This window comes from Globicephala melas, chromosome 15 (genome assembly GCF_963455315.2).
Source record: "Globicephala melas chromosome 15, mGloMel1.2, whole genome shotgun sequence".
Lineage (NCBI taxonomy): Eukaryota > Metazoa > Chordata > Mammalia > Artiodactyla > Delphinidae > Globicephala > Globicephala melas.
The window spans coordinates 73,279,214-73,294,852 of NC_083328.1; the positions used below are offsets into that span (position 1 = coordinate 73,279,214).

Sequence of the window (15,639 nt, forward strand, 5' to 3'; positions counted from 1 at the left end):
ATAAAACAGATAAATAACAAGGTCTTACTATATAGCACAGGGAACTAAATAGACTATATGTATAAAACTGAATCACTATGCTGTACACCAGACGCTAGCACAAAATTGTAAATTATACTTCAATAAAAAAAAAGAATAGAAAACAAAAGCATGACTCTGAGAGTAGCTCCAGGCTCACACAGAGCTCTTCCTGTTTGCCTCCAGACAACTGCAGATATTCTAAGAAATCAGGACAATGGAAGAGAAATTTGTCCTACACTCGAGAGAAAGGAAAGTTTAAGAAACAGTCCCCCTAGGCCCCAGCATGCCCAGAAAGTTCATTCTTCTCCTTCTGAGGGACAATTCCTTCTCAAATGATGGGGTCAGCCAATCCTCAGTTGCACCCCAGAGGCTACTTAAAATAGAGGATCGGGAACTGGATTTCTTAATTGACACCCGTGTGCCTTCCTCTACCGTCGCTCAGAGGATTTATCTCAACCTGTCACTGCTGATTCTATACAGTCAGTCAGTCTCTGGACAACCTACTACATTACCCACATCTCAGCCCACCCTAATATCTTTTAGGGCCTCTTAACACCCATCGTATCTAATTTCCAGCTGCTCACCAGCAAACCTCTTGATAGAGATTTGTTACATAAACGTGATGCTCCTCTAGAATGTAATCAGAAGGGCATTTTTATTTCCTTGCCCTCAGACCAAGCCCCAGATCGACTTTCCTTATTAGAAACTCGTCCTGATTTAAATTCCTCTGAAGAGGGTGAGTCTTTAACAGATGTCCCAACTAGTCCCTGGGCCACACATGCCAATGAAGTTGGATTGCTACCAAGTGCTGAGCCTGTATGCATGACCTGGAAGAAAAATAAACAGGTCCCTTCTCTGCAAAGAGATACAAAGTGAGGAATTAACCCTATGATAGACTCTCTTAGAGCTGGGTGTGCTTGTTTTTACTTCCTCACCTTGTCACACTCCAAGTGAAAGTAGGTACATTTGTAATGAAAGAAGGTAAATTAGGCCCAGAAGGGAATCGAATCTCTTGATTTGCACAAACCCTAAGAGCCATAAACTCTTGTAATTCCCGGGCACCCTGTGGTCCCTAACCCAGCTGTTACCCTCACTTCGACTCCTGCTGACCCAGCTTGGTTAATCTGAGCTCCACTCAGATTCCTCTTCAATCCCATGCTCCTGATGCACACCTTGTCTGCATTTACCTCTCAAGGGAGACCGGTAAGAAGGACTGGCATAGCCGTCGGGGAGAAGTTTTCCTTCTACCCTTCTAGGTTCTTCTGGCTGGTCTAAGAATTAAGTTGACTTGAGACAGGTTAACAGGAGAAAATCAAACAAATGTTTAATAATGTATCCATGGGAGAAACCCAGAAAAACCTGGAAGCCCTCACCTGAAACCCTCAGCCAAAGACAAAAGAGGATGTAGAGGGTGGGAGATCCAGTCAGGGGAGGCGACCAGGAAAAGCACAGTAAACAAGGGCGGCTGTGACACAGATTTAAGCCCTGGCCCTCTCCATGGAGAAGAGTTTCCAGAGATTTGGTCAACCTCCTCTTACAGGGACAGAGAGGGAGACACCGTTACAAATGGAGATTTCCCTTACAGACGTCAATGTTTCTTGCAAAAGGGCAACTCCTACTAAGTTTTCAGTTTGCCGTGTCTGCTGTTTCCTAGAAAATAACCAGCTCAAGATAATATGCCACAGAGATGTATTTTAGGGTAGCAAATTCTCCTCCCCTACGAAGCCTTACATGAGTTCTGTCCACACCTCTGGTTCTTGGCTTACCTGATCGTGATAAACCTTTTCATCTACACTGGCCATGGAAATGATGGGATTACTGCTGGCATTCTAGGACAGCCTTTTGCCTCAGTTAAGTCCTACAGCGTATTTCTCATGTCAGACTCTACGGCACCAGGTACGCCCCCCTTATGTACGTGGCCATGCTGACTACAAAGCCAGTGCTCTAACCATAGGCTCCCCCAGTCACCTCTGTTTCCCATGCTGTGTCTGCTATGTTACAAGTTCACAGGATGCAGCACTTCTCTGCGTGGCGAGAGACCACCTGTGAGCAGGCTCTTAATCTACCCATCACCGTCCATCATTAATACTCTAAATCTGGCTCCTTTACCCCCCTCCCTGATGGTGGAGAGCCCCACTCCATGCCACACGAGTGCCTCGCAACTACAGGAACGGTCTCAGAGCCACGAGATGCTCTCTCAGACATTTAGACAACCCAGACTTACTTCGATTTTGTGATGGCTCCTGTAAACGAAGTTTCCAGCGAAACATAATAACTGGTTATGCTGTGGCTCCCCACGTGAACCACGTGAGGCATATTCCGTGCCCACTGTGAGACCAGCCCACGCGGCTGAACGCATCGCTCTTCCTGGAGCACACAGACGAGCAAAGGGGAAACTGCCACGGTTTACACAGATTCCAAAGATGCTTTTGGAGTCCGCCATGCTGTGGGTACGATTTGGAGATCCCGTGGATTGCTGACTTCTGCAGGTCCTCCTGGCGCTAACGGGTATATAATTGCTGCCCTGTTATCACCTCGCTTCTAACGCTGCTGTTGTTCACTGCTCAGGAGACTGATGCTTTATCTTTAGGAAATGATAGGGCGGAAAGAGCTGCTAAAATTGCAGCTCAACATGCCCCTTTTATCCTCTCTCCACCCAATTCTTAAACCTGCCTTTATCCCTGACTGATATTAACTATCAGGCAAATGCCCCACAATCTAAAAAGGACAAATGGACACAAAAAAGGTACCAGACAATGCTCAGATAAATTAGACACTGGGCCACATGTACTTCAGGTGGTTCCTTTTCCTTTCACCTTGTGGCTTGAGCTTACCTCCCATCAAATGAGATGTACTGTGCAGACAGGAGAGTCGTCTTGCCCTGGCAGCCATGGAATTTCTGACCAAATTATTTCCCAGTGCACTACTAGTGAATTGCGCCTAACTTCCGGGAGAAATCGGTGTGCCCTCGGAAGTCTTACCAGGCCCACACTGCCCTTTGTGGCACTCCAACAGATCTTATAGATTCGCCCCCAGCTTTAGGCTATTCTTGCTACTTGGTTATCTTTTACATGGTTAGTGGAAGGACTGAATGCTATCCGACTAGATGTGGTGATGCCACACAGTGGTAATGAACTTAATAACTGAGGTTATTCCTAATTTTGACATTCTTTTATGGATTGAATCAGACCAAGGAACTCATTTTATAGCAGAGATAAACCATCTGCTTGCAAAATCTCTGGGGTACTCATTAAAATTCCATACTCTGTACCATAACTCCACCATCAGGGCAAGTGGAACATAAAAATCTAGATATAAAAGGACTTTAGGAAAAGCTCTGGAAAGTAACTGGGCTTAAATGGTCAGAAGCTTTGCCCCTGGCCTGTATAAGGATCAGGAACACTCCAACAGGAGACATGGATTAAGCTCTTCTGAAATAGTGCTTGGATAACCCATGCCTACTGGCATCTCTAAACTTTCTATTTCTGGATTAAGTGGACATTGTGGGAACATAAGTGAATAATTTGATGCTCTGACCAGCTGCCTACAAGAACTGACGAGTGTACTTTAAGCTTATTGCCAAGAGGGAAAAGGGGCGTGGCCTCCCCGACTGACACCCTGACGTCCCTTTTGACCGGGAGACCAGGTTTACATCGAGGACTTTAGAAGAAAACATGCATTGTCACCTCTCTGGGAAGGACGTTATGAGGTACTGCTATCTACCTACACTCCCTATGTTACCACCAGAACAAAGGGAAAATCCTCCCGGGTTCATGCAAGTCATGCCAAATTGGCCTAGACCATCGCTCTCAAAACAGCTGGGAGACAGTCCCCACAGGTGACCTCAAAGTAAGGATTTCCAGGGCCACTTCCCAGGCCTGGAAGAAGCTGGCATCACGAATTAGACAGCTTTTCCCAAGATCATGGATCAAGAAACTTCACTTGCAGTCCCACTCCTGGACGTACATCTGTGGAAAACTCTAATTCGAAAACATACATGCACCCCTACGTACAGCAGCACTATTTACAATAGCTAAGACATGGAAGCAACCTTAATGTCCATGGACAGATGAATGAATAAAGAAACTGCGGTACATATATACAATGGAATACTACTCAGCCATAAAAAAGAATGAAATAATGCCATTTGCAGCAACATGGATGGACCTAGAGATTGTCATACTAAGTGAAGTAAGTCAGAAAGAGACAAATACCATATGATATCACTTATATGTGGAATCTAAAACATGACACAAATGAACATATCTATGAAACAGAAACAGACTCATAGACATGGAGGACAGACTCGTGGTTGCCAAGGGGGAGAGGGGGTGGGGGAGGGAAGGATTGGGAGTTTGGGGTTGGTAGATGCAAACTATTATATACAGAATGGATAAACAACAAGGTCCTACTGTATAACACAGGGAACTATATTCAGTATCCTGAGATAAACCATAATGGAAAAGAGTATGAAAAAACATGGGTATATATATATGTGTGTGTGTGTGTGTGTGTGTGTGTGTGTGTGTGTGTGTAACTGAATCACTTTCCTGTACAGCAGAAATTAACACATTGTAAATCAATTATACTTCAATAAATTAAAAAAACTTCGTTTTTACCTATTCCCCCCCCTTTAAGACTCCCTATATATTCACACACTAAACAAACAAACATGCACCTTCTCTTACTAATGACCACTTTCCCACATTCATTATCATTATCAGGAGGCTGAGCGGACAGTGCTTGTCCATCTAGCCCACTTCCCCTCTAAAAGTCTCCACTATGGGCTCCTTTTTAACCTGTGCCTTGCTTAGTAACCTTTACTTTGTCAACAGGTCAGGCATAAAGCAAACACCCCGTTGTGCCAGTTTACCAAAGCCTGGCCACGTTAATCAATCAGTCTGACTGTTGGTTGTGTCAACATCTAGACGGTACAAGTGCCCCTGAGCTGGTCTGCGTTCCTGCCAAGATGCACACTGTGGACTAGGTACAGAAGATGGTTCAATGACAGGGAATGGTATCCACGACCGAAAAACATCGCTCTGTCTCTCCTTCTGGGGAGTTATCGGGGCCCCGGAAAACCTCTATAGAAGCTCAAGGGCTGTCCCTCGCCCAGGCTAAAAACAATAGGTGAAAAATTTCCCTTTGCATTGAAAACAAACACTGGACCTTTCCTGGGTGACAGGCCAGGACAGTACTGCAGTCAGACTCGGGTTTGATTCCACAGGTGGCATCTTCAAACCTCTCATGGAGACTGGAAATGACCCTGGCACTACCCTTTTTAGTATAAACATCTGCCAACTCACCAAGTGTCCTGGATGGCTCACCAGCCACCCTTGGGGTAGTACAGCTGCTCCCCTGATTAAGCTGCCCAATACCACACTATATATATGGGTGGACCAGAAATCTGGACTTCCTTGGCTCAGTGACAGAACCAAGCTTTAAAGGAGCTCAGCAAGGAGGAGCCTGTGCATCACTGGTGAAAACATTCCTCCTGTGTAACCCAAATGGGACAAGGAGTGTCCACCTTACCTCTAGTAAGAGAGAAGGTTAACTCTTTGCATCAGTGGAGGGAAGCATGGCCATTTTATTGGACTGACCTACACCGGGACTAGGGACTGGTTTAATGGGGGTGGAGAAGGGGCTTCGATTTGTTCTTTTGTTTGTTCATCCTCATTCTAATCTCCGTTCTTTTCTCCCTTTGCAGAGCTCTTAGCACTCAGCTCCTAACCGGATTTCTCTCTCCATGGCCACCAACTCTCCTTTTAAAATGTGAAACTTCCTGGTCAATTTTAGAGGAACGGTTAGGGCTCAGAGCAGGTCACCTCAAGATATGCCACAATGGCATATTGGTTCTTTTGAATTAAAGTTACTTAAGAAACAGCTGGTGGCCAAAGAAAACATAAAAAAACACTGACCCTCCTCTTTCCCCCCTAAAAGTGGGAAATAAATCTCGCATGTGAAGGTCCCTTCCCTATACCAGGAGAAGAGAAAGCATCCTTATCACCAGAGTCAGGGAATTCAAGGCTAAGAAAGCTGTATAAACTAACTTTCCTCCTTCATTAGTCTGCTGCCCCAAGGACCAGCCCCTTTGCTCTTACATCTTCACAAATAATTGTTTCCTTGTCTAAAAATGATGTGTAAACAACGTGCTTTGGTCGCTCTGGGGTCCCATTTCTATGAGACCTCTGTGTGTATGAACTAACTTTTTTCTCCTGTTCATCAGTCTTGTGTCAAGTTAATTATCTGACCAGCCAAGGGAACTCGCGAGGGGCAGGGGGTGAATTTCCCCCTCCTCAACACAGGCTCAAGTCAGAGCCCAGATTTCTCGTATCTTCTGTATTTTAAAAGACAAAATTGATCAAGTTGCTAACACTTCAGAAAAAAGGGGTTGGGGGAGGGTGGCCACGGAGAAGCACAGATCTCCAGCTTCTCGAGAGAAAACGGGAGGTGTGCCGCCCACACCGGGCCCGCCGGCAGCGTGGATGGCGGGGCAGGAGCTGATGCGCTGCCTCTTCCTACGGGGCGGAGTGTTTCCCGTTTGGCCACAGTCCCCGCTCCTCCTCCCATTTTAGGTCTGACCTAGGCCGGCCTCAAGTCTGTAACCCCGCTGCCCTGAAACATCCATCTGTTTTTGGAGCAGGGCCTGGAGCCAGGCCCGACCCGGGTTTCTGCTGGGCTCCTAATGACCACCAGGTGGCGACCAAAGGTCGAGGACTGGCTGGAGGCCAGGTGGTGGGGCCCAAGAAGGGAGGAGGGGGTTCCCTCTTCCGCAGGGCCCAGGCCAGGGCTCCAGGATCTGGTCTTGCGCCACATCCCCCAACCCCCCGACCCCGGGGCGGTGGCTTGTACCTTTCCTCCTTGTATCAGAGTCTCATGGGCCAAAGGATCTGGGGGTCCAGGTCCAGGAGAGGCGTTTCTCTGACAAAGCCTTGGGCCTTTTCTGACTCCGGGCAGCTTTCTCCTTGGCTTTTTCCTCCCTGAGTTCAGTCTCCATGAAGCCACAGTGCCTGGGCCCGAAACGCACACAGTACTGAGCTGATCTCCCTGCGGGAGGAGGACACCCCTGCCTAAGAGGCCCAGGAAGCAGACCCAGGGGGTTCTTTCTGCTCCTCTGTGTTGCTTGCTCTGGCGTTCTCCACGCCCCCAGCCATACACCCAGGGGTCCCCAAACTATGGCCTCCAGGCCCAATCCAGCCCTCTGCCTGATTTTGTACGTAAGTTACTCTCAACCATTTGCAGAGCCCTTGGCCGTTTTCTTGCCACAGTGATGGAATGGAGCATTTGACACAAAGATTGTTTAGCTCCCACAGCCTCAAATATTTACTCTCCGGCCATTTACAGCAAAAACCTGCCAGCCCTGGTGTACACCTTGTCTGGGACTGAAGCCATACCACTTGCTCTCTTTGTCACCCTAGGTGTCTTTGTTTCCAGGGTCCTGGAGGTGCCCTCCCTACCACATGTACTGGGAACGGGGCACTTCCTAACTCAGTGGCCAAGAGCTGAGGCTCTGGGGGCTTCCCTGGTGGCGCAGTGCTTAAGAATCCGCCTGTCAATGCAATGGACACGGGTTTGAGCCCTGGCCCGGGAAGGTCCCACATGCCGTGGAGCAACTAAGGCCATGTGCCACAACTACTGAGCCTGCGCTCTAGAGCCCGTGAGCCACAACTACTGAGCCCGCGTGCCACAATTACTGAAGCCTGTGTGCCTAGAACCTGTGCTCCGCAACAAGAGAAGCCACTGCAATGAGAAGCCTGCCCACCACAACGAAGAGTAGCCCCTGCTCGCCGGGACTAGAGAAAGCCTGCGCGCAGCAACGAGGACCCAACGCGGCCAAAAATAAATATATTAAAAAAAAAAAAAAAAGCTGAGGCTCTGGACTCTGATTGCCTGGGTGCAAATCCTGAGCCAACGCACAGGCAAGTGAGTTAATTTCCAAGCAGCTACGTTCTCATGACGATACCCGCCTTCCAGGGCTCTTTGGAGTTTGACATGAAACAGACCTGCTAAATATTTCAGCACCTGGAAGCTGGCATCCAGCAGCTTCTCTGCTAGTTAGGGACACTGCAGCTGTGACATCCTCGCCCAAGGTCACAGCTGGGCCCTCCCACCTCCCCAGGCCTGGGAAGCCCGACGCAGTGTGGCCCGCTCTCTGGGGTGGGACCCACAGGAACTTCGTGCTTCCTCTTCCCCTGACTTAGAGCACTTCCCCTCTGCTAGTCACATGGCCTGTTCCTTCTACATACTTGGCTCTCGTTTAAATGTCAACCGACCACCCATCCTACAGCCGCCGCCCCTCTCCACCTGGTCACACCACGGTTTCATTTCCTCCATGCATTTTGCACCCAGGGAAGTGATCTTCCCACTTTGTTAACTTGCTGACACCTGGTCTCACCTACGAGGTCCGATCCGTGTCTCTCAAGTTCACCTCTGTAACCTCAGCAGCTGGCACACGGCAGGGCTTGCGGATTTGTTGGGAGAAGAAATGAATAAACACCGGCCACCTGGACCCATCCCCGAGGCCTCATCTCCTCCCCCTGGGTCCTGGGTCTCCCCCGTGTTCTGGGTTGGCTGCTCTGCCTGCTTCCTCAGCCCACAGCCCAGGGGGTTAGGGTGAGCCGGGGTCTGAGCTGCTCTGGGCCAGGGAGTCTCAACCTCACAACTGGCAACACTCTGGGGCCGGATAAATCCTGGCTGCGGGAGACTTGACCTGTACCTCACAGGACGCTTAGCAGCGTCCACAGCATCCGTTCACCGGATGCCAGTAGCATCCCTCCTGCTGCCCATCACGCATGATTACGACAGCCAGAAATGTCACCGCACGGCCAAGTGTCCCTGGGGGGCAAAATCGCCCGCAGTTGAAAACCCCTGCTCTAGGCTGGCTGCTCAGAAAGGAGTGACAGAGACCATCTTGCTGGCAGGCACGTGCAGGAGGAAGAATACTGGGCCAGGCGATGGGGCCCAAGTCGCCCAGGTGGCCGTGTGAGCTGACCTTTCCTGTCTGCTGTGAGGAGCCACCCTCGCCTTGCTCCCAGGATGCTGTGAGGGGCGTATCAGACAGGGCTGTGATGTCACACCGTCCTCACAGGAGGGCCTGGGTTGAGCCGAGTCTCGGTTATTTAGGTGCATTTTTCTTTCCTCTAAGAATTAATAGGAAAAAAAAAAAGGCTTAACTGAGTCGCAAGTTCTTGTCTTACTTAAACATTACCCAGTGTGCCACGTGCTGAAGCAAGAGGTTAGCTGTGTAATTCAACCAATCATTTTATCCACTAAAGAAAGATTAGCTTAGTAGTTGCTAATCAGCTTGGGAGGACTTATAACGGGGGATCATCAGTTGGGATGCGCCACTTGAGGCAGCAGCCGAGTTGTTACGGAGACACACCTGCTCTGTAACAAAGGTGTCCTCTGCAAAGACAGGAAGAGACCTCAGCCTGTCGCCAGACACCCAGTCTCTAATTAGGCTACAAGGGAATCTGATTCAGCCTGAAAAAGGAAGGGAATTCTGACACAGGCTACGGCAAGGACGCACCTTGAGGACATTATGCCGTGTGAAGTAAGGCAGTCACAAAAGGACAAATGCTGCGTGATTCTGCTCATAGGAAGTACCTAGAAGAGTCGAATTCAGAGAAAGCAGACGGGTGGTGGCCAGGGGAGGGATGATGGAGAGTTGTTGTTTAATGGGTACTGAGTTTCAGTTTTGCCAGAAAAAGAGAGCTCTGGAGATGGACGGTGATGATGGTTGCACAACGATGTCAATGTACTTAAAAAACGGTTAAGACGGTAAGTGTTAGATAATGCGTATTGTACCACAATGAAAGAAAACAGAACTAAAATCTCCAATGAGGCTTTGGCTCCCATTAGGTCAGGGAGCAAGACATGCTAGCCAGGGGACTGGATCTCACTGACGCCGAGTCCTTGGCACCCAGCAACCTGCCAAGCATCCTCAAAGTCCGGGCGCATCCTTATCTGAACGTTCGGCAGGGAGCGTGCTTCCCAGGGGAGCTGACCCTCAGAACGGGGTCATGACTACCCAGTGTGACAGCTGAGTCTTGCAGCCAGGTCCCCCCTTCCCCTCCTCTGCTTGCTGGTTTTCTAACTTTCTGTCCTTCTTCAGTCCCTGCTGGGGGGAGGGGTGAAGGTTAAGGCAGCTTCTCCAGTTGGGATGGGGGGCTCTTCCTCCTTGCAAAGTACAGTTGACCCTCGAACAACGTGGGGTTCATCTGTGTCTAACTTATAGTCAGAGCCCCGTATCCGTGGTTTCTCTGCATCTGTGGATTCAACCAACCACAGACAGTGGAGAACTGTAGTATTTACTATCAAAGAATATCCATGTGCAAGCGGACCTGTGGAGCTCAAACCCGCATTGTTCGGGGTCAACTGTATAGTCGATTCCCGTCATTCGCGGTGGTCCTGTTCTATAGCGTCACCTTGATGCTGAACTAGCGAGTGTGGAACCAGTGTTCCTGGGGGAAACACGGGGTAAGATTCCTGCGAGCTTCGGGTCACAACACGCTTGTCCACCATCAGTACTGGGCCTTACTGCATGTGTGTCTCTGTCATGTCTGTTTAAAGACACCCGATTTGGGCTTCCCTGGTGGCGCAGCGGTTAAGAATCTGCCGGTAAGGGACATGGGTTTGAGCCCTGGTCCGGGAAGATCCCACACGCCGTGGAGCAACTAAGCCCATGCGCCACAACTACTGAGCCCGTGCTCCACAACAAGAGAAGCCATCACACGGCCAGTGATGGGCCCGCGCACCGCAACGAAGAGTAGCCTCCGCTCGCCGCAACTAGAGAAAGCCCGCGCACAGCAACGAAGACCCAATGCAGCCAAAAATAAATATATAAATAAGTAAATAAATAAAAAAAAAATAAAGACACCCGATTTAACGCACGTGTTGATTCACCGACATTGAACTCACGGCAGCGGCACCAAGGCTCATGCCTGAACGAAGCTTTCTCACTTAACGTGTTCCCCTCCATAAAGCACATCACAGCCGCCCTGGGCTTGGGGACCCGACACAGGATGTCAGCGCCACCTTGGGGCCACTTTAGATAGGGAAGTCACCAAAAAAAGGTATGAAATACCGCAAACATGACACTAAACAGACATGAGGGCTGAAGGGAGAAGGCAGAGCGCCACCTTGGCCCAACCTCGGCTGGGAGCCTGCACGTTGGGTGACTCGAAATGTTGTGCCACTTGGCAAGTGAACCCGTCCAGTGCCCGGAGTGCAGCTGGAGGGATCCTTTGAAAACACAAATCTGATCCCGGCTCCTCTGCTCAAAACCCTCCGGGGGCTTCTTTCTGGTCTCAGAGGGGCCCCACCACGTGGTGTGGGGCCGTATCCCTCTCTCCTCACTTTCTCTTTCTGGTCCTGCTCTTCTTGGCCCTGGACACGGTCAGCTTATCTTCCTTCTTTATTACTCTCTGCCCCCTGGGACGGGTGGATCGAGAGGGGTGGGATGTGGATCCGTTTGAAGGAACTACTAGGGCTGCCCAGGTGCGGTCCCTCCCCTCCGATCCCCTCCCCTCCCGTCCTGCGTACTCTTCTTGAAGAGCTTCTTCCGGCGTCCGGACAGGCTGAGCTGCTCATCCCCGCTGTCGCAGACGCAGGCCTCGCCGCCCTGTGCGTAGTACTTGGGCACCAGGTTGGAGACGGCCCTGCCCCCGGGCCGTGCGGGGCCCTTGCACTTGTGCAGCTTCAGCTTCCCCGCGGCGTCCTCCACGCACTGCCACTTCTGCAAGACACACCGCGTCCTCAGCCCTCCGGGCCTGGGCCAACCTGCTCGGCCGCTTCTCCTGACTGGCGGCTGCCCCACCGTTCCCGTCCACCCCGGAGACTTCCCTCTAGCGGCCTTAGCTGGACACGGGCTCAGACGGGCTCTGTGATTGGAACGAGCTGCTCCATCATGGATGGACACCTGTCCACCGTGGGAGGAGCACAGAAATGGTACCCAGGGTGATGCGCTGTGGCCGAGGGTGAGCCCTGTCACAGGGAGGCCCCTCTAAGCGAAGCTCCGGGGCCGCAGGGCATGGCTCGTGTGCAGGGAAGGGCCTTCCTGGAAGGTGCAGCATGAGACGGGCAGTGGCACTGGGGCTGGGGGGATGGGGGAGGGAGGGCAGTTGAGCAGGGCTGTGACTGCATCTGCCGGCAGGGGAATGTCTGGGCTGGGCTGGGGTCCTGGAGGACCTAGAGCTGTAAGTCTGGGGGCCATGGCTCGATGCCTCTGCTGCCAGCCTAGGCCCCCAACCCACCCCCGGCGCTCCTTTCCTTTGGGTTAAGCAGTGCGCTCAGATCATCTGTTCTGAAGATGCCGATACTTGCCCTCTCCCCTTCCTGGGACTACCAGACCCTCAATCTGCAGGGAGAGAGCGGGGAGGGCACCAGCAGGGGGATTCGACAACAATCCCAGGGGGACAAAGGGCCCCTTGGTCTCATCGGCTCATTTCCTGTAGCTCAGAACTGCAATCGGAACCGCTTCTGGGATCTGCCCAGATCATCAGCTCCAGGAGGGCAGGGCTTTCTGTCCAGGGCGTCTGAGGCTGTTGCTGTCCCAGCGCCTGGAACCGTGCCCGGCTACAGAGGCAGCACTGAATGCCGCTCCAGTGTAAACCAGAGCTCTCGCTCAGCGGCACAGACAGGTACTTCCCAGACAAGATGCCCTCCAGAGCACGGGGAGGGGTCGGGGGTTGTGAACAAACGCTGGGCGGCCAGGGGCACAGCCACGAGGACAGGTGGCTGCTAATTCTGAGTCTAGTGATAAGACAGAGCTGCCTGGATGCAGCCTGTGAGACCCACCCAGCTCATGCCCTGGCCTTGGCAGCCTTGGTCTATTAATGAGAAATGGAATGGGGAGGCCCTGGCTTTACTTATTCTTACTGGTGAAACAGGCATGCATCTTCAGGCCTGAGCCGCTGTGGACGAGCTCAAAGTCCCAGCTCACAGACCGAGGCAGGGAAGCACCTCCTGTCTGCCCTGCTTGCTCGTCAGCCCTCCCCTCCCCGCAACCTCCGAACCGCGCCTCCTGCTTGGGTCCCTCTTTACAAGGTTCTGCCCCCACCCCTCCCCTCTCCTCCCCAGCGCCCACCTCGGCCTCCTCAGAAAGTTCAGACTCTCCGAAACATCAGTCACAGTTTCTGCTACCTCTAAATACTACTTGGATTATAATTTCCTTAATAGTTCTCTTGAAATCAATTCACATTTTTAAAACTTATTTACTTAAAAAGGTAATTTCCTATTATTCCTATATAAGTGGAAAACCAGCCACAATGATGCTCTGGGAGAGTGAATACAATGTAAATGGTTATTTAACTTTGTAAATACTGTGCAGAGGTTGGCTATGTCTTTGTTAAAGAGGGATTGGGCATGAGTCACAGCAGCTAAAGACACACGTGCACCCCCAGGAGACTTTGCCTCTAATGTGAGCAGGATTGGAAGAACTTTCTGAGTGTCGCCTGTACCACCTGGCATCACCCTGCGTCTCACACATCAGCAGGGGCGCTGGCCCCACTGGCTCCGCTGGTCTGAAGGCCGAGGAGCAGGCCTGAGTCGTGGTTAGCCGGGGTGGCCACTGGGAGGGAAGAAGGGAGGGCAGGGGTACCATCCCCAGCCCCAGGGCACCAGCCGAGCATCCTCACCTGCCCCAGCTGCTCGCACGCGGTCTGGTACTCGGCCCGCTGACACAGGTCTTTCACACGCTGGTACTTGGGCAGGAAGTTCTCCTCCGGGGCATCCACCTTGTCACTGTCCCTCTTGTGGAGCAGTTTGCTGTGGGGCAGAGAGCGGAAGTGGGGCTGGCCGCCCAGCCCTGGAGGAGTGCACGGCCCCGCTCAGCCCTGGTATAGGGTCACCATGGAGGATGCAGGTCCAGCCAGGCCACATCTTCTGATTGTCAACAGACTTAAGAAATGGGGATTTTCTACAAACAACAAATGCTGGAGAGCGTGTGGAGAAAAGGGAACCCTCTTGCACTGTTGGTGGGAATGTAAATTGATACAGCCACTATGGAGAACAGTATGGAGGTTCCTTAAAAAACTAAAAACAATTACCATACGACCCAGCAATCCCACTACTGGGCATATACCCAGAGAAAACCATAATTCAAAAAGACACGTGCACCCCAACGTTCATTGCAGCACTATTTACAATAGCCAGGTCATGGAAGCAACCTAAATGCCCATCGACAGACGAATGGATAAAGAAGATGTGGTACATATATAAATGGAATATTAGCCATAAAAAGGAACGAAATTGGGTCATTTGTAGAGACGTGGATGGATCTAGAGACTGTCATACAGAGCGAAGTAAGTCAGAAAGAGAAAAACAGATGTCGTATATTAACACATATATGTGGAACCTAGAAAAATGGTACAGATGAACCGGTTTGCAGGGCAGAAATTGAGACACAGATGCAGAGAACAAACGTATGGACACCAAGGGGGGAAAGCGGCAGGGGGTGGTGGTGGTGGTGTGATGAATTGGGAGATTGGGATTGACATGTATACACTGATGTGTATAAAATGGATGACTAATAAGAACCTGCTGTATAAAAAAATAAATAAAATACAATTCAAAAATTCAAAAAAAGAAATAAAAGGAAATGGGGATTTAATAAAAATTCTCCCAAATTACATGAGTTGGCAATAAGTTAAAAAGCATGTGAGACATTATACAGACAGGACAAAACGTGTCTGAAGGATACAGGTGGCCTCCAGATGCAAATTCTATATCAACCATAGGAAAAGCGAACGGGCTTCCTTGTATACAGGAGGCTGTGGACACAAATTCCCAGCCCCTGGTGGAAGGTGTCATAATAGCAATGGGATCCCTCCTGCCCTCGACAGTGAGATCTTTAATATCATGGGTGCAGGTGGGGCTGCCAGGTGCTTCCTGGGACAGGGCAGAAGGGGGTTACCCAGGTGCTGCTCAGCTCAAATGTCCTGGGGCAGCTCCTCCAGGCCCTGGCACTCACCCTCTCTCCACCAGGAAGGAGTCCCGCCAGACCCTCATCTTCTTTTTCAAGTGAAACCTGGGGGAAAAAAGCACACTTCCATCTTCTCATCAATGTGTGGGGCTCATGTGTCCCTCTGTCCTCCCAGAGGCAGGGATGGTGCTCAGAGCCAGCCTTGGTTCACAATCAGCACAGACCCGGGGGCCAGTTGGGGCGAGCGGAGGATGCTCACACCCCCCAGGGCAGAGCTGTATTTCCCCAGAGACTTGGGTCTGAAGGTACATGGGGCAGAAATGACCCAGGTCAAAGTTGCTCTAAGTCACACATAGTCGTGTGTGTGTGTGTCTCCATGCCTCCCAGGAAGTCCAACAGTTCCCCAGTGTCAGAAGAGATCGCTTCCTCTTTAGTTCAGCACCAGATGCAACTTGTCCTGACTTCAGGTTAATTACATTGTGTTTTGGCAGGATTTTTTTCTCTTTGATCCTCTGCAGTTGGATTTGTGTAATTTAAGTGTGCATTTCATGTCGTTTCACTCTATCATTTCCATCTCCCAGATGGGGCCTCAGGCTGAGAGAGGAAGCTTCCATCCTGCACCTGACTCCCGGGTGTCTTGGCTCCCAACCCAGTGCCCCCGCCCCCCAAAACATGCCCATTTTGTACTCTTAAAG

General features: G+C 50.9%; 1 protein-coding gene across 3 annotated transcripts in view; it reads right to left on the bottom strand.

The window, feature by feature from the left end:
• The window catches only part of SULF2 (sulfatase 2), a 141,073-nt gene that overhangs the window by 9,936 nt on the left and 115,498 nt on the right, over positions 1 to 15,639 (bottom strand). For all 3 annotated transcript variants that reach the window (XM_030848796.3, XM_030848792.2, XM_030848791.2), the window contains exons 9-11: positions 14,993 to 15,049; positions 13,659 to 13,788; positions 11,566 to 11,758 (exon numbers count right to left, since the gene is read on the bottom strand). In XM_030848796.3, the coding sequence (XP_030704656.1) occupies positions 11,566 to 11,758; positions 13,659 to 13,788; positions 14,993 to 15,049 (380 nt within the window). The remainder of the gene's footprint in view (positions 1 to 11,565; positions 11,759 to 13,658; positions 13,789 to 14,992; positions 15,050 to 15,639) is intronic.